This window comes from Pyxicephalus adspersus, chromosome 7, assembly GCF_032062135.1.
Source record: "Pyxicephalus adspersus chromosome 7, UCB_Pads_2.0, whole genome shotgun sequence".
Lineage (NCBI taxonomy): Eukaryota > Metazoa > Chordata > Amphibia > Anura > Pyxicephalidae > Pyxicephalus > Pyxicephalus adspersus.
Genome location: NC_092864.1, coordinates 41,941,098 through 41,960,707, shown reverse-complemented (window position 1 = coordinate 41,960,707; position 19,610 = coordinate 41,941,098). Strand labels below are relative to the sequence as shown.

The following is a 19,610-nucleotide window of genomic DNA, read 5'->3' as shown; positions in this document are numbered from 1 at the left end:
TTACAGAACTTGAAATATTTACAAACAGCAAAAGTGGGGGGACACAGCAGAGGGTCCCTGTCTAGTTTATGTCCAGGAATATATATTGTTGAAAAATGATTAAACCACAGCAACCAATAGGATGCTTTTACTAATCTCTCGACAATAGAGTGTGGATTTCAGGAAAATGTAAAAAAGGTCTGTTCGACCGAATGCAATAATTCCATTTTTGGGTGGGGTGCTGGAAGAATTATTCAGCTGTCTATTCTACCAGCAATGACTGATATTCCAATTGGATTTGTAAAGGCTGTTGGCACACACAACATGACACAAGTACTTTTATTCATTACCAACCAAAGGTCCAATCAGAAATCCAAAAATTGGTAGTCTATGATCAGTGGCAGTGGGGGGGGGGGGGGGGGGGCTTAATGATTTAATTGTTTCCCTGAATATGTACACCTTCTCCATTATGAATTAAATTCAAGGACCCAGGGGAGCATCCAATGCATTTAAGATGCCAGGGGCTGCCAAATTCTACCAGGCTTCAATTTTAGGCTGACTTTTAAAGGACATCAAATTCCAAAGACAACTTTAGTTCAATTACAACATACAAATTTCCTGGCCGATGGAAAAAAAAAAAAAAAAAAAAAACACGGTGCTAAATGTGTACATAATTTTTATGTAGTACATTTTAAAATTAGCCACAGCACTGGGTCTGCCTTGGCTCCCGGCTCATATGGTTCCCCTCTGTCAATGTTTATGAGCATAGAGTAGGCATGTAACAGCCCCACTTGCTGCTAATATTTGCAGTTGCTTAGCTCCATAAGATGACACCTGGCTCTGCTCGTTAAACATACCAGAAATGTCTGGAGAGGTGGCGGAGAAACCCCCAGCTTAGCGCTTTGTGTAACCTAAATAGTTTACTTCTGTCGCTCTCATCAATCGTCCAGTCCTAGCCAGAAGAATTTAACTTTACATAAATTGTAAGTCACATTCGAGTGGCAGCTACAAAGCAACAAGTCCTCCTCTTATCACCTGTTACTTTACAAAAAGTTTTTATGTTTCCAGACTAAACTTAGAATATGTTCACATGTTCTGCTATGTTCTCCATCCCTCTCCAGCCTGGTTATTGCAGATAAAAGGCTAAGAGATGGAAAGCAGATGAAAACAACAGCAGGAACAATTTTCTGCAAGGTGAAAAACATATCATTAGATTGTGAGCCCCTTTGTTAGTGACATGACTATGGACTTTATAAAGGGCTGTGTAATATATCGGTGCTATATAAATAATGTGTAATATTAATACAAGTGCATGAACAGCCTAGGTTTTTGAGGTTCAAACTGACATGAAAGCCATCATGGAATCCAAGTAGTTACCAACCAGTCTAGTAAGATGTAATATTCACAGATGATTACACAGCTCAACAAAAAAAAAGTTTTTTCACTTGCCAAGCATTTTTCAATATATTTAGTGTATTTTAGGTCTACTAAATCCAGAAATGACATGTTACATTGTATTTGTTCTGATTCAGGGGTGTCAAACTCAAATACACAGAGGGCCAAAATAAAAAAACTTAGACAAAGTTGCGGGCCAACCTTAAAATTTACTGAACCTTGAAATTTATGAAAAAATTGGGGAAGTTTTATTTAAGAAAAAATCTTATGCCTCTTTCTCCATTTGTAGTTAAATTTCAATGGTACCCTTTTTGCACAGGCTAACAATAATAATAACTCTTCTATGTAAAATACAACCATTCAAGTCCATGCCTTAGAGTAGCAAGGAAAATTACAAGTGAGGGGGAGTGCTGGAAATGCCAGAGGCTGCCAATGCGGAGCTAAATCTTATGAGTGGCCCACCGCTGATACTCTCTCTTTATTGAAATAGCACCGCTACTAAAATTCCCGGCATTTGTTGCATCTCCAAAACAGGCCAATGCGGGGCCACACATAGGCAGAGAGCCTTCTGTTCTATAGACGCAAGTGATGCTGGGAACTGTAGTAGCGGCACTATTTCAATGCAGCGGCGGGCCAGCTGCAGTTCATATTTAGGACTCATTTGGGGGCCAAAAAAAAAGGAAGATGGGGGCCAGATTTGACCCCCGGGCCTAAGTTTGACACCCCTGTTCTAGTTCTTGTGATACAGGAATCAGAACAGATGATTTTGAAAGTTTGAAATCTGTTTTACTGCATAATGGCAACCGCTATGCATCAATTCCAATTGGTCACTCAACAAAACTTAAAGAATATGAAAACATCAAAATGGTCTTACAAAAGCTTTGCTATCATGAACACCAATGGGCCCATATGTGTTGATTTAAAAATGACTATGACTAATCCTACCTAGACAGCAAAGTAGATACACAAAGAAGAGCAAAGCATGATCTTTGGGAAAATGTGACATGGCCTTCAAGGGAAAACATTAAAAAGGTACAGACAACATCATTAACAAGCCAATGGTTGGCAAAAACAATCATTCTCCCTCCAATACACATAAAGTTGGGATTACTGAAGCAACTAGTTGGAGCTCTGAACAAGGACGGTGATTGCCTTAAATACATTTGTAGAATATTCCCTGGATTGAGTACTGAAAAATTAAAAGCAGGGATCTTTGATGGACCCCAGATTCAGAAACTGATAAATGATTGAAATTTCACAAGTTACATGACTGATACTGAAGCTTCTCCCTGGCACAGCTATATCATGGTTGTCAAGAACTTCTTGGGTAACCATAAAGCACAAAATTATGAAGAACTGGTACAAAACTTGCTCTTAAACTTTACCAGTTTGGGTGCTACCTTGAGCATAAAGGTACACTATCTCCATAGCATTTGCAAAAATGTCCAAAAAACCTTGGTGATTTCAGTGAGAAACCAAGGAAGAGGTTCCATCAATATATAAAGGTGATGGAAGAAAGGTATTAGGGCAGATGGGATAGACACATGATGGCAGACTACTGCTGGAGCCTTTAACATAATTTTCCTGATCATCAGCATAAAAGAAAATCATAACAATTGAGTTTTTCGATTACGTCTTGTGAATAGTTCTGTAATATACTGAATATGGAATATATTGACTCTTAAGTATTTCAAAAATGTAATTTTGTATACTTAGGCATATTTAGTTTAATTTGGTTAAGTTTCATGTTTCATTAGTTTTCTATGAGGTTATTATTGAGGTCCTGATTTCAAAAACTAGAACCAATCTAGCAAAACCAATATCATATTTGTAATCTCTGCATCAAACATAACCTAAAATGGCTTTAATCTGTTTGGCAAGAAAATGTTTGTTGACTAGTGTTATAGTTCAAATTATTGTTTTTTAAAAGCAGAGAAGGGAAAGGATAAATCCAATATTAGCTCTTTATTGGCATCCATGTCCAAATTAGGGAATTTTTACACATGTTCCCCAAAATTATAGTACAGGAAAAGGAATGATCCAAAGTTTAGGTGCAGTTGTTCTTTTTGGGAAAACTACCATACCTTCTGTACTGGTGACAAAGGTCAACAGAACAGAAAGGAAAAACTCATTTCACAATGGCAGCTATAATCATGTAATAAAAGGTATAATTATTTTCTTGCTCTTGCTGTTTACCTGGAGTTTAACTTTTAATTACTAAGACTTTAAAAGCAACTATTTCATAAAAAGTATGGGGCTGCCATTGCTAGCTTTTGAAAATGCTAGTTGCCCAATTTTGCCATTCTTTTGAATACCACACCTTGAAAAAGCATGCTGAAAATGATAGCTTTTTCGATTTCTATTTCGGTTTGGGGTCAGCAGCTCAGACAGTACTAAAGCCAAAGAATTAGCATGACAGCCAAAAAACATACCATTCTGAAAAGGCAAGTTCAGCAATGGCAGTCTCCATAATCTCTTACAATAGAATCACTTTAAAGCAGGGCAAAAGTTTAGAAAAAATGAATCACATCTCTTCTTCCACAAATGCATTCAGCTCCTGATGTGGAATGACACAACACACCTTTTGTGGACTCAGATTGCGAAAAATTACTACCAAATTCCTCCCAATCTGGTTATCTCCACAGCACAGGAAGCCGTTAATTGATCTGTAGTGCAAGCTAAGAAGTAGAAAACCCCAGATAACACAGGAAAGGTGCAGAGAACACAAGGCAGTCTTGGATTTCACCCCATAGTAAATACATTTTTTATAACCAACATTTGCTGTACACAACACTGTCTATTATGCTGAATGAAAGACCTCACATCAAATTATCCTAATGGAATGGCTCTTCTCAGTCATACTCAGCCCATTAACATAGATTAGCTTTAGCCTGATAATGTTTTACACAGTACATTACCCTCCAATCTATGCTTGCACTGTTCCATTTATATACTTGTTTTGGTCTCCTCACATGGAACATAACGCAGTCCAGGCTGACTGACGCTGTCACAACGGCTACCAGTAAATTAAGATCGAGAGGTTCTTATATTGAATGAAAGAAATGGATGAAATATTGGTCCTGCTCAGTATAATTGGTCAGGTGGTCCCTAAAGAGATCTAAAAGAAATTAAGATTGAGAGATGAGTTTTGTGGCAGCTAAATATTTAATAACTGGATATTATGTATAAATATATACAAAAATATTTTGTACATGAAAGCTTATAAACACGTCCATGCACAAACTACTTTTGTACACATTTATACATAATATCCAGGTATTACACATTTAGCTGCCAAAAGAACCCCTATCTCTTAACCTATATTTCTTTTATATGTTACATTAATAGGGATGGCACAACTATTGGAACTCATGTGAAATAAAGCACCTTCACCCTCATTTCCCTAAATATGGTCCCTGAAGGGAACCAACAACTACAGTTGTTGATGTATTTGTTTTTATGATACTGAAGTTTATCCAGAAGCTATTGCTTGAAATATGCAGCACACAGCCATTTTCCAGTATTATGACGCCAAAGTACTCAATGTTTGAGTTTATATTCACACTTCAGAATCTGTGAATGTGTACAATAAGCAGAACACTTGTGTGAACACAATCTGCCACCACGGGCTGCTCAATCTGACATTTTAAATGGTTTAAAAAACCACAAATGTATCACAGCTCCATTTCAGTCAGTCAGGCAGTCCAACATTCTTAGTAGGAAAACAATCTCTGGTTAAAAAAAAAGTTAGAATTGAATACATGCAAAAGTCTAATTACCTATTCTTCTCAGCTAAATCTGTTGGCTTGAATATGAATGACTTTTTGACTAATTACTGATGTCTTTGGCTTTAATGAAGATCTTTAGATCTTTGTTGCCCCAAAAAAAGGTTTGTGATGATCCTGGGATAGATAGAGGGCTAGAAGCCATTAATGATCTATTATGCTGGATTACCAATGACCACCTGCTATGGACATACTACCGTGTTTCCCCGAAAATAAGACACTGTATTATATTTTTTTGGGCTTCCAAAAACACACTAGGTCTTATTTTCAGGGTAGGTCTTATATACTTTTTTTAATGAAAAAAAACACTTACCATATTCATGTAGAACAATGTACATTTGAGAGTTTTATATGGTGACCCAATTGTAAATTAAACTCTTCATTGATTCATTGCTACCGGTATTGGTTACTGAGTTCAGCATTTCTCTTCTTGCACTGTTACTGTATTAAATCAGCCAGCTTGTCCTTACAAACCTAAAATCAGCACAAAATGTGGCTGGGGCAATGATTGCTCACATTTTTATTTTTTTATTTTTATACCGTAATTGTGCTGGTTAAAATAAAAAAAAAAAACTTACCTTATCAGAAGACGCGAGCCGAGTTCCTGGCTTCTGACAGGCGAAGTGCATGTAATATCACTCCGCCTGTGACAGGAGCCGGAACTACAAGGCAAGCATCGGCTTGTCCAGCTCCGGAGTGTGTACGCCCGCTGTCTCCCGCTCGGTGAGTATTTTTTTTTTTTTTTTTTTTTGGGCTAGGTCTTATATTAGGGCAGGTTGGGGGAAAAGTGCTAGGTCTTATTTTCGGGGTAGGTCTTATTTTCGGGGAAACACGGTATATAGCAACACGGAGGTGTGTTTTGCATTCATCCTTACATTTCCACATCGTCATAAAAACAAAAAGAAAAGGTGCTCCTCAAACAGCTGAGCAGCAAGTCTGTATCTTTCAAAACAATCATGGACAAATATTTTGGGCAGCGTGGGAGGTTCCCTGAATTTGGACAGTCACTGTACCATCAAATACCAGAACCCTTGCTGACCGTATACACTTTCATCTAGCTACTTGATAATTATAACACAAATACTAAACCTTGTATTTATTTATGCCTCTACAAAAATACTGCAACAAATAAATAAAAAGTCAGTTTTACAGTCTTCAAACAAAATCTCTTCTCCCAAAAATTAACTCCCCATACCCATATACTGAGCGTACCCCAACACAAGAAATGAGGGGGACACCCCTATTCAAGCCTACTGGCATTTACTAGACAGGTAACACAAGTAACTGGTCCTGGGGATGTAAACAACCAGTTATTTTGCAAAGCAGGGTTAAAGCAACAAGTTCACTAAACTGCTATCTTTTTAGAATGCCTCACTGCTGGAAGCAAACAGAGAAGCCCGGGGAACCCTCTCCACCTCTAACATAGGACCTCAGAATCACTTGTTGTGCACATTGGTGTATGTAGTTATTTACATGGTTCATTTTGAGTATAGGAAGGGACAGATGCACCATATTATTATTAATAAACCGGATTTATATAGTGCCAACATATTACGCATTGCTGTACATTAAATAGGGGTTGCAAACCAATACAGACAATGACACTGGAGGAGAGAACCCTGCAACGAAGAGCTTACAATCTAGTATATAAATGTTTTAATACTTTTTATATATAAAGTATACTGTTTTTTTACCTATGTGATATATTTAATTATTTGATTATACTTTACATCCCAAACAGTTAACTAGGAAGGAGAGTTATTTATTTTACATATTTCTCAGAAGCACAGACTTGCAAACTATTGAACATAGTACAATAGTGTAGACAGCACAGATTCCAAAAAAGAAAATGGTTCATTGCACTCACAAGATGTAAAAGTATATAAAAGGTTATCACACGTAACCCCCAGGCTATTGGGTGTATCCCAACCAACATTTTTTGTTGCTGCCTTCTTCAGGGTAATTGTGCACTGACAAAAATGTTCATTATTATATCTTAAATTTTCCATATTGTAACCCCTACTATCTCCTACTAATCCAAAAGGTGTGTGTGTGTGTGCGCGCGTGCGTGTTTACACAGTGTACCTGCATATTGTTTGGGACAAAGACACGTTTGATTTAGCCCTGCTCTCTCCAGCTTATAATTTGGAATAAAAACATTCAGACAAAAATAAAGTGCACACTTCATTATGGTGCCCTGACATAAGGGGCACTGTGTTTAAAAGATCTTGTAATTTCTTAGTGTGCAAATGGTGAAACTATATATATGTACAAACCCCTCTTGCTTTAATTTCATCTTTTACCGACATATGTTACATATCTTATGTATGGGTGCAACCCTACATTTCCCATTTTATACTGTTATCTAGATACCACCCCTTCCTTCTCTTTAATTTGCATGCCAAGGCATAAAAAAGAAAATGGCATCGATAGGGAGGAAATAACATATTGCTTAAATAAAAAAAACACTTTTAAAGGCAAAATAAACTAAACTAGTCAAAGTAGATGGAAAAGTCAATTGCAACAAATGACCAAAATGTACATATACAGTACGTCATGGAGAAACCTGAACGGCCTTCCTGTTCCGAGCAGTTGAAGTTATGATGACAGATGCTTTTAAAAGATACATGGAGCTATCTGGTGCACATGACATGAAACAGCCGTGAGGAGATAGGACAACAAAACTGTAAATTCACATGAGAACCCAATCTGGACAAACATCATACTTGATAACGAAAGCAGGAACTTGCCCGCAAACCTCAAAATCCAGATTTTCAGGCCCAATACTTCCGGTAAAATCTCTGAAAAATGTCCACAATATGACGCAAAGGAATGTGAAAGGGTTTCTAATGACATATTGTCATTTTTGCAGTGGAATGAATAGGACCAGTGCAGCAAAGACATATTGGACCCATGGAAGGAATACATTTTTTTCTAGAAGTAATGGTTAGTACATATTCATTTTGATGTTGGTGCATTTTGATTGTCGATGCAAATGAGATGCATTTGCCACAAGATGGCACTCCAGAGATAGCTGGCATTAAATAACAAGTATATATTGGCTCTCTTATATATGCAACCAAATGTATATTTTTATATTTTTGTGCTCACAGAATTGTTGATTACCCTAGAAAAAAGTTAAAGCCCTCTATAGATGTGCAGTAATTGTCACTGGAAATAAACTTTAGTGATCATTTCCAGTGACTGCAGAAAGAAAGATCCCTGTACAAAAAGTGATGTTCTGTTCTATTGAGGAGAATGGAAGAAGGTGTCCTGCTGCGTTTCCCCCATTAGAAAACAACGCTGGTCATTGGCAAGATAGATCACTAAATGATGTCAGCATCATGCTGAAATAGAGATGATCATGAAGATACTGAGAGATGGATAATCTAGCTTCTGTACACAGATTTGGTTTTAAACATGCATTTGTGATTAAAAATGTACAAATCATGCAAACTAAATTGAAATTAAATAAAGTACTTTTACTTTTAGATAGACATCAGATTTATACTGCTGTAAACAAACTTTTGTGATTGCTTCCAGTAACAGGAGAGCAAACGAGTGCTGTAAACACCGCACAGTTCTATGGGGGGTGGAGGTGAGAGAACAAGTAAAAGGCACTCCGCTGTGATCCTTTCCATAGGAAGGGAGGGGTACTCCCTGGGTTACATACTAGATAGGGACTGTAGGGTTGTTCTTAAGTTGAATTCGTATGTAAGTCGGAACAGGTACATTATTTTAATAAATGCAATTAGGACAGACAATTGTCTCAACATATTATTAGGCAGCATGGTGTCAGTTACTGTATAAAATCCTCACTGAGAATTAATCACAAACAAAGCAAAAAAAAAAATTTTATAGAGCCTAGACATTCATTAACTTCTGGGACAAGCTGTGCTTTAATATGCAAAAATAAACAGCCACAGAGTTTGTCTTGGTTATTAAGGAATTACAAAATGCTACAGATCAGCTCAGCTCCTAAGATCACCCACAAACTCAGTTGTGTTTCGCAAAAGACTCTTTCTGCAAGTCATGCAAACTGCCCCCCTCCCCCTATGAAGCTTCCATCCTGCACACAAGCAAGCAGGGAAGCCCCTTTTGTACCTACGAGTCGTTTGTGTGTTGGATGTCCTTAACACGGAGACTACCTGTCAGTGGTTGTCCATGCACCATCGCTCACTGATCCGACAGGGTAGGTGAAATAACATCATCAGGGGACGGCTTCACATGTGCTAGATTTTTGCATGGGACAAGCATTGCCTTGGTAACAATTACCTAGTTCTAGGATGAAGAAGACATTTTCAGACACAGAAAATTTGTGAAAGGGAATATACAGTTTGTAATTCTATATATGCATTGGAGCAGCCATATTTGCTTATTACAAATACAAGTCCTGCTTCTTGCATAAGCAGATAACCCCAATTGACCAATGCAAGATTTGTGGATGTTACCTGGATATTTTTTGAAGCAAATGATGAAAGCAAAGCTGCAGGCACACAGCTGAATTAAACACAGGCCGTTTTGCATGCCTATGGAGGGGAGCATTTCTAATTTGTCACAACCTAGGCTGATGAATGACATCAGCGGACTGCTGCACAGTAGCAAGACATGTGTACGTAGCTTTATGCATCAACACAGACTGTTTCAAGGCGTTTTTAGACAGCTCCTGACAACCTATAGCCTGCCAGCCACCACGGCTATGATCGTCCAAAATAAACAAAGCTTTTAATGGGCAGTCCCCCAACCACCCTAATATGTTCTCTATAGCAGTATTTTTCAACCACTGTGAAGCGGCACACTAGTGTGTCGTCAGAGATTTTCAGGTGTACCGTAGGAAATTATCCAATTACCATTGTCGAGTGTCTGTGCTGTAGTGACTGGCAGAGTAATGTAATACTCTTCCATGTCAGTGGGTGGCAGTAGGTAGCTTAATTGCCTTGTTTATTCTTAGAGACAGGAGAATTAGCTACAGAGTGTCATTTTGTAACAATTTTTATTTAACTAAAGTAAAAAATTATTTACCCCATGAAAAAAAATGTGCCATGGCTCAAAAAAGGTTGAAAAACACTGCTTCATAGGGTAGCCACATGCAGAACACTGCCTAAAGTGTCTATTCAGCAGCTGCAGTTGAAAAAAGTAACCACACTGCCCTTGACCATCCGTGTGAACTGGGCCTTACAGCTACTGGCTTCTTTAAAAGCTGCATTTTCAGTATTGAAATTTCTTTTTCCTGAAGTGTAAAGCAGTGTTCTCTCCAGTCCCTTTTAGCCAGGCACACCAACCGGCCCTTCTCAGTACCCACTCGGCTGTTTTTAGTGGTCACGATACAGGGGCCATCACCCGCCTACAGCTCTGGGGAGAATATTGACTTATTTGCGACTTTTCAGGCACAATCAATAACATCCAACTTGCATGTAAGGAATGTGGCACTTTTTACATTACACATCGACCACAAACCAATACATTTTCAATATTGATGAATAAAAATTATTTTTAATCCTATTTCAATACATGAAGACATTATAGGAGCTATGCTAAATACAAAAATCCAGCCAACAGCTGAGTCTTTACAATGCAAAAAAAAAGCATCAGATATCTGGCTTTATAATTGCCGCCTCCTTCAAAGGACAACGTGTGTAATCTTACCTCTGCTTAGCGAGTTTACATTCCACAACATCTATATGACATTAGCGTAGGCTTTTTAACACTGATTGTGCTGAAGCTGCTACCCCGTATGTGGCTGACACAGCAGGACAAGTAATTCTCTCTCCAGCTGAGCAAATCAGAGTGCAATGACCAAACACCGCTCAGGGTAAACAGTGCTGACTACACAGCAAATTGGCACAAACATTCACCTAGTTCAGAGGTTGATTTATAGATCAAAGGCTCCAGCCTAGAGCCTGGAAGAATTGGGAAGCCAATGGTTTCACTGGGGAACTGCAAATTCTAGTGTGTTCTGCCAACTAATGACTAACGAGATAGACATATCACACATGCTTCTTTATTGTACAGCTAATATTCCATTTTAGATTTATTTGCAGTATTGCCTCTCTGTTTCATCAAAATTTAATTTAAATTGAATTGAAAATATTGCACAGCAGATTTACAATGCTGGGAGATCATGGTTGGATGGAGGGTCTGGAAGGGCATTGTACATGAAATAACAGTAACTCTTAGATTGTAAGCTCTTCTGGGCAGGTTCCTCCCCTCCTCCTGTTTGTATCTGACTGACATTTGCTCCCCCTATTTAATGTACAGTGCTACGTAATATGTTGGAGCTATAAAAGTACAGTTTAATATTAAACAATGAAATATAATGAAAGGGGTAGGCCAGGGAGACTTAAATATGAAGAAAGGGCTAGAAGATACTGGATGTCCATCAGTCAAGAAATGAGGCCAGCTCTATCTGACTGCTGCTACTTCAAATGCACATAGTGAGAATATCACAGTGTGCAATAAAATCAAAGTAAGCTATTTAGGTACATGAGCGGAGCTGGGACAAGACGAAAAATACGGTTGTTCAGCGTAAATAAATAATAAATAATATTTTAATATTTTAGTACAGGTAAATGGGATTTCGAAGGTCAATTTATTAGATGTAGAAGAAGCCAAAAAAAAGAAACAGGAAAAACAATTGTCCTCTAATTTTTCTATTGGTTGCTTAAAACCTACACCAAATAAAGTAATTGATAACAATATGATATATACCATTAATATATTCTGAATACCTTCTAAAACACTTTCATTATAGAATTGTCATCATTTGGCTTTGAAAAAGCTGGTTGGGGAAAAGTTTAACGAGCAGTAGAAGGAGGAGGAGGATGTGTTTCCCAAGCAAGTGCGCTCATCCACATAATGGCAGGCAATAAGAGGATGACCTCAAGTTATTGTGAGGATGTACCCAGGGTCAGATTAGAACCAGCAGAGCTCCTAGCTAGAGAATTTGTCTTCATACACTCAATGTGATCAATTGCCGCTACAATAGAGAGACTGTCACATTTATATTCCTTTCACTGCACTTATAAGTGACCTTGGTTTGACCAACAGCAAAGGCAGACGCGTACCATCCGAAATCAACTCCGGCCAAACTAAATATATGATTGGCTAATAAAAAGGGAACTAGAGACACATCTTAAAATGACAAACCATACACCTCAGGAATATAAAAGACTTCATGAGAAAAATTGTCAGATATTAAGTTGCTACTTCTCATCTTTTGTGAGTCTTATTTTTCACTATAGACTTCATTCCTTTTTTTGGTACTAGTGATCCTACCAGTAAGCCTCCAGTGCAATTTCCCCTTCTGCAACATCAACTAAACCTAGCGCTGTCAACGCTGCACTACAAACCAACAAACCACACAACATACAATACGTCATTTTAAGGTTCACTAAAAGGTTTGAATCTCTTTGCTTTAATTCAGCCACACATCTTTACCACCCAAATTCACTTTCTACATAGTCTTTGTCCACACACCTGTATTGCCATGCTGAAGTGGGTGCGCACACACTGGAATGCCGGCACCAGAAGCTTCAGCTGCGGACAGTAAAATAGGGGAAAAAATTGGACAGGATGAATACCCATGTTCAATGTGCAATGATCATCTTACTTTACAATAATAGGAGTTTCATATAACACTTTTACAAGATTTTAAAATATCCCAACTACTTGATTTTGATTACTGAGCAGACCTTCCAATGTTTTTTAGGAACACTGCTGGGTAAAAACAAGAAATCCATGATCAACCTCCAACAAAATAAGCAAAACAACGAAACTAAAATGCACTGAAAAGTCAGTTTCTCTCTCCTGTCTACTCACATGTTTATTAGAGGAAACCAATTTGTAGATCCAAAGCAAACATGGTAATGTCATATTATTCATTCACAGCCCTTCCTCCATGGAAAAACCTGTCCAGGTCAAAATCCACCATCAAATCAATACAAAAACAAGATAGTTGTGTTCTTTGCTGGGCCTGTACACACAAGAGCTTAATATATTGCCGGTAATTCAGGAAATGCGATCATTTAATTTATCAATTTGTAAAACACCACCATGTTCTGCAGCACTGTACAATCTTCAGAAGATTATTTACACTTAGTCCTTTATACACGATACATCCTCTGAAATGATAAAACATAAGCTCGAGACGATTTTGTGTAAAAGCCAATTAACCTAGCAGTATGCTTTTGATTTATTGAAGACCACCAAAGCAACAGCAAAATAAAAACTTGGCCAAATAAAGTGGGAACACAAACTCCAAGGATAAGCATAGCTATGACAAGGCCACAGTGCATCTCATTAAGCCAGGGTTTCTCTACCAGGGCCCTGTGGAACCCTATGGTTCCTTCAGAGGTTGCTAGGGGTTCCTTGAGCCATACTTCAAATTCACCACTACGCCAATATACTGTGAGCTGTAGCTATAGTAAGTATAGCAGGGGTTCCCTAAATTTCAAGGGTTCTCCTATGTTAAAAAGGCCAAGATAGGCTGAACTAAGCCATCATGCTGACCAATGTAAAACCAAATAAAAACATGATTTTAAATAGAAGAAAAAAAAGTTATGGCAGGTTTAAACCTTGACTTTGAACAGTACAGCTCAAATCAGATTGCAGGATACAGATAAAGATCCTTCCCTCAGGCTTACTTTTGCAGTATTTTGTATTATACCTGTAAAAAAAGCATCAAATAAATAGCATCAGGCTATTAATATTTGCTGAAATTTGTATCCTGTTCAGTGTTTAGAATCTGTTTCATGTGTAGTTCAGTTGAACAGCAAAATATTGAGATATTGACATGCATTTATAAACATTTTCTGAATGGTCTACTATGAAGTTCCCACATGTCACCAAGGATCATGGACCATTAGCTAATAATCAGTATACTTTCAACAACCTTGCACCTGTTTGCTAATGCAATTGGAAAGCACTCACAATCAAGACAATGGAAACAGTTTGGCTGCATGAAGCTTATGAAATAACACACAACATTGTCATTTCAATGATAACCAGGACTTTGGAGTGGTTGAGTACTGGTTGACAGCAGTAAACCGAAGCAGTATTGCTATTTAGAAAAAAAACATCTGAACTTGACCTTATCTTATCCTGAATACTCCTGAAATTTGCACTGCTCAGTAACACAGCATAGCTGGATGAATGACATGATTTAAAGCTAAAGAATGCATTAGTCCTCTACCATCTTATTGGACTGTGAAAGACCAAGCACAGCCTTGACATCATCTCTCTTCTCATTCTGCTCTCTCCTATCGGAATGCTATTTGCAAACACATAAAACACTTGATTACTGACTACCAGTGATGTCCCTCTCTCCAAAACTCTGCCATAGAGAGAATACCAATGGTTATACTAAGGTTCCTAAAGTGGAACTAAAATACCACTTGTAAAAATGCTTCTTTTAGCTGGTCATTCTTGCAGAAAGGAACAGACGATGTCCCTTCTGTAATAGTCCCTCTTATCTGGATGATTGCTCTGGGTATCTGTCAAAAAAGCTGAGCTGAATATGCACAACTTAGCTTTGGTTGCCAGAAAACCCAGCAATTCAGTCTTGTTGGGAATAAATAAATGGCTGTGCAGGAGTTATGTCCTCCTGGGCCCGCCTAATCAAGAAGGCAAGAGGTTGTATCCAGGAAGAGGAGAAATGATGGTGGCGCTCTGTGATGGAACAGGGAGAGGATTAGTTCTGATTAAATAAATAAATGTCATCATACAAAAACAATAAAATAAATATAAATTTAAAAATAAATACGTAACTGAGTTACATCTCCCTGAAATTCAGCTGTAACACTGTAAAACAATCCAAGAGTGACTTGCATATTGTTTTTCCTCCAGCAGAACATGTCAGGCACGCTCATGTCGGCCTTCTCTGTCGCTGTGCAGCTTATGTGCGTGTGTGCTGTTTTTTCAGAAGTGCTCAGCCATGCTTAACTGGGATTAAACAAACAAGTTTCTCTTCTGTAGTAATTGTGTGCTGTGTACATGGACTGCAAGTTGCTGTTATAGAGAGAGATCAGCCACACTAAACATCATTACCCGCACTACAACATTAAACAGATTTATTTAACAAGGCTAAAAGGAATGTGAATAGGGCAGTAAACAATGGCAACCGGAGCTCATCTTTCAGCCATCTGATTATAGTACACTGAAATTTACCTGTCACAGCTTTCTACAATAAGTCCGTACAGAGACAATAACCAGAAAGGGCAGCCAATCAGATCCTTTCTGTACCATTTACTGTAATTGTGGAGTATCAGCATATACAAAGCACCTTCCCCAAGGGGGTCATGTCAGTGTCTGACCCTAAGGGTGATTAAAAACTCTCCCTGCTACAAACAGTTAAGATATATAATGTAATTTAATTTATCCCCTAAAAAAACAACACTTAGGCCTCTTTCAGCCTTTGTCCATAACCACATAGTTAGCCACTCCCTGGTGCCACTATTCACCTACCATTTTTTGCAGCTACCGAAGCATTTGACAACCACTTTGTTGTGAAGTGGGGTGCAATTGCTTCCTCTATAGGTGGAAAAGCAACTGCATTGTAAGAAGCGACTTGTGGCTTCCAGGAACTGTGCTCAGTGGGATCCACTCAGTGTTCTCCCCAGCCACTGGCACCTTTCAGTAAACACTCTCTTTTAGGGTGGTTGCTGAATAGTTGGGTCACAATACACAGGGGCCGCCACCTGCCTTGCAAAAATAATTCTCAACCACTCCTAATCAGTTGAATAGGAGCAGGAGGGAGCGCAGTTGAGCCTGCAGTAAACCACCAGTCTGAAATGAACCTAATAGCAAATAAAAAATGGATAGCAATTAGTGGTACAAACAGTCTGAAAGTTAGCAATATGACCCGATGTGCGCTTGCTATTTTTCCCACCCATTAACCACTGGGCTCAATGTTGTGCCGAGGGCAGAACTGATAAATTCTAGAACCAGTACTATGTTCATTCTGTTTAATTTTTCATAGCATACCAGGAAAGCCCAGTATCCCTGTGTAGGTTTTTTTGAGTGAATCCCAGTCTTCCTATTATTTATTAAAAATTCAGATATAACATTTCAATATGAAATAAAATGCAATTAGCAGCCAAATGCCTCCCTATGATCCTCTCTGCAAATAAACATAATCATTTATTTATGCATTAAAAACTCTACAACATTACTTTACACAGAGACGTTCACACTGGGAAAAGTTAGTAATGACTTCAAAACAGAGAAATTAGCTTTTAGATGAATTTGCACTTCATTTACTCTTCTTGTTGTTGATGAATAATGATGAATATCATTAGATCATCAGTTAGATGCATTGTGGGGGATCGGTCACTGTTATAAAGAAGCAGTCTACACTAAATATAGCTTAATAGTGCAGGGTGATTGTCATGAAGGGTTAAAATAAAGCTGAAGTTTACCATTAATGGATAAGAATACAAAAAATGATGGAAAGAAAAAGTTCTAATTGAATGTATAGCTCTGTTATTCTCTCTCTCTCTCTCCAAAGCAGCCCATACACATTACCAAACTGGATGCACAACGTCCAGATTATAGCGAAATTTGTACAAAGGAACTAATGTGTATGGCCAGGTTAAAGATAGCAATAGACTGACAGATCAAAGATTTCTGAGATTTGCATGTACCTCAGCTCTGAATTGAAGTAATAAGAAATTAGGTTTACCTGGAGATTTCTTGGGTGCACGCTGTGGCACCGCGTAAGACTGGCGTGGCAGTAATGGTGATGATGGCAAGGAAACGGAAACTCCCTTGGTGAATCCCATTTTATATAGATCATCCTGGATGCAAGAAGTTGGATAATCTCCATTGTGATTTGGGAATAAAATATTTTGTGTGTTTTCTTCAGCTGAAAAAGACATATTACAAATTGGTTAAAATTTGCCGTAAACACTGTACATGTTGAAATTGGTATATTTACATAAGGTAAATAGAAGTTGTCATACAGTAAGAAGTGTTCAACCCAGATATATTTTTATGCTGAGTGAGAAGAAATTGTAGGCGGACTGTATTGTGACTCAGTAACCACCCAGAAACAGCTGAACAACTGAAAAGTGCTGCCTGGTGCGCCCAACTAAAAGGGGCTGGGGAGAACACTGGTAAGCAAAATCTACTAGATAAATCTTCCCAAAACCAGCTAAGAGAAAAGTAAAACATTGAGCAGTTTATTGGCAAACCTACCTTTGTGTATAAAATGGCTCAATCAATGAATGATAGTCTTGTACTGTGCAGTTTGGGACCTGACACCTTGTAAAGAGTGTTTGTGTCACCCCCCTCTACCACTGTACATTCTGCTGGTTGATAGTAGCAAACACGTTACAAAATAGGGGTACCTCCTATTACTCTTGAGGTTCTGTTTTGTTTTTCTTTTCTGCTCTAGGCCTGCTCAACTATAACAAGCAGAAGGAAATGCCATTCGAACAAAACTGTTCAACATTTAAGGCCTTGTAATCCCAAAAATAGATGGCTACACAGATGACAGTTTGATTGGACAATCTTTTACTTACCAAGAATTGCACAGTGCAACTTCCTACCATGATGTAAATTGATGGATTGGTTAGCAGGTCCCTGCAGTACATACCTTGTACCATAAGACTTTAAAACGTGTGATTAGCGCATTCATAAAATATATAAAAAGATTTGTGCAATTCACTGCCTTTTTTTTAGCGCAACCACATACATATGTCAGAATAAAATGGGGCAGTGTTCCACCCCATAAAAACTCCACTGAGCTGCATCTAAATGAAAAAAGATATTCAGTTCTTGGGGGGCCAACAAAAAATTCCCCAAAACATATTTCATAAAAGCCCCTTTTTTCAATCTCTTTACAAACATTCTGCTCCTGGCTCCACAACACCCATCTCGCATTTATTTCTATGAAAGAAATCTCATAAAATCATAGTTACCATCCCCAATGGATAGTAAAACACACAGACGGGAGAGGGATAAGATTTTCAGTTCTTTCAGAGCCAGAAAGAAGGAAGTGAGCACACGATCGGAAATCCATTTGTGTAAAAGCGACTCAATCGAAGTAGAATTCATGGGAACACTTTGAAAGGAAAGCTTTCCCTCTGAAGGGGGAAGAAGCAGTGAAAGATTTACAGGGCGCAGATGGAAAACAGGGAAATAAATAGCACTTAATTGTAAAGATCCCTTTTCTGCCTTCGACTTATGTTTTATTTGGCTTCACAATGGCATTCCCACAACAATCCTCCTGCCTGTCTTCACTGGTGTAATATATAGTGTAACACTCTATATAAGGGGTTTATAAAGTAGATACTCGTAAATGGCTTTTCCAGGCTAAAGGGGGGTATTAAACTAGAGTGGGGGTGTGCTTATGTTTAACTGTTACAGAAAATTCAATACATTTATTTAATTGCTGGAAATAGTACAATAGTAAGCATAAATAACTAAAATTATAGGGAAGCAAAGTAGGACAAAATCTAACTAGGGTCCCAGGTTAAAATCCCAGCCAGGACACTACCTGTATTCAGTTTCTAGTTCTTCCTCATATTTGCTTCCTCCGGGTACTCCGGTTTTCTCCCACTTTCCAAAAACATTATGGTTAATTGGTGCTCCTTCTAAATTGGCCTTAAAATGTGTTAGGGACATTAGGTTGTGAGCCTCTCTGAGGAATAGTTAAGTGTTTAAGAAGCATTGGTTTAATTGTTTTTTTCAGAAGAACTGAACTCAAAAATGAAAATTTTCTATGTTCCAGGGAAAATTTAGAAAAGGTAATTACAATACAAATATCTGAGAAGTATACCATAAGGATGACGTCTACATAGAGGCACTTGCCTGTACCCTAGGGCAAGCATGTTAACCAGCTGTTTGTCTCCTTTTAAGTGCATCCAAACCCAAGACCAGAAATGTAATATATTATAGCTTGTCAGTTGTTAGATGTGGTGGTTGCATTTGTTTCATTTATCTCTGGCCCTTTATTGAGATCTTGCCAGTAACACGTCGTGTGTGACAATGCTCCCCCTTTGTACGTATCTATGGAGAAAGGGGATTTGTCCCTCAAGAACAGGACTACAGAAACCCTGGACTCTTCTCTAGAACATGGTGTGGGGTATTTTATAGTACAGAGAACTGGGAACAATGCTTACTTGTGAGTACAGCAGAAGAAGGGCCAAGGACGTTATCAGCCAACAAGATTTGTAGCAGGATCAATTAGTATTTTTGCACTTATTAATCAGCTAAACGCTTTAAATGGTTATATTGAAGTTTATTATAATGGTGTGCAATTTAAGGCTCACTAGTGCTATGTCAGACTCTACGTCTAAGCTCTTGCAACAGCATGTGAAACAGCAGGAGGTAAAACCTCAATGATAATAAATTCCTTTACCATGGTATATTTTTCTTTCTAATAGAACTTTACACTCCCAGGTCAATATATATATATATATATATATATATATATATATATATATATATATA

At 38.1% G+C, this 19,610-nt stretch overlaps 1 protein-coding gene across 1 annotated transcript in view; it reads right to left on the bottom strand.

Moving 5' to 3' along the window:
* Positions 1 to 19,610, bottom strand: part of TANC1 (tetratricopeptide repeat, ankyrin repeat and coiled-coil containing 1) — a gene marked incomplete at its 5' end in the record, with an annotated part of 151,361 nt that overhangs the window by 71,566 nt on the left and 60,185 nt on the right. Inside the window, 1 exon segment of the mRNA XM_072418196.1 lies at positions 16,837 to 17,019. Coding sequence (XP_072274297.1) covers positions 16,837 to 17,019 — 183 coding nt within the window.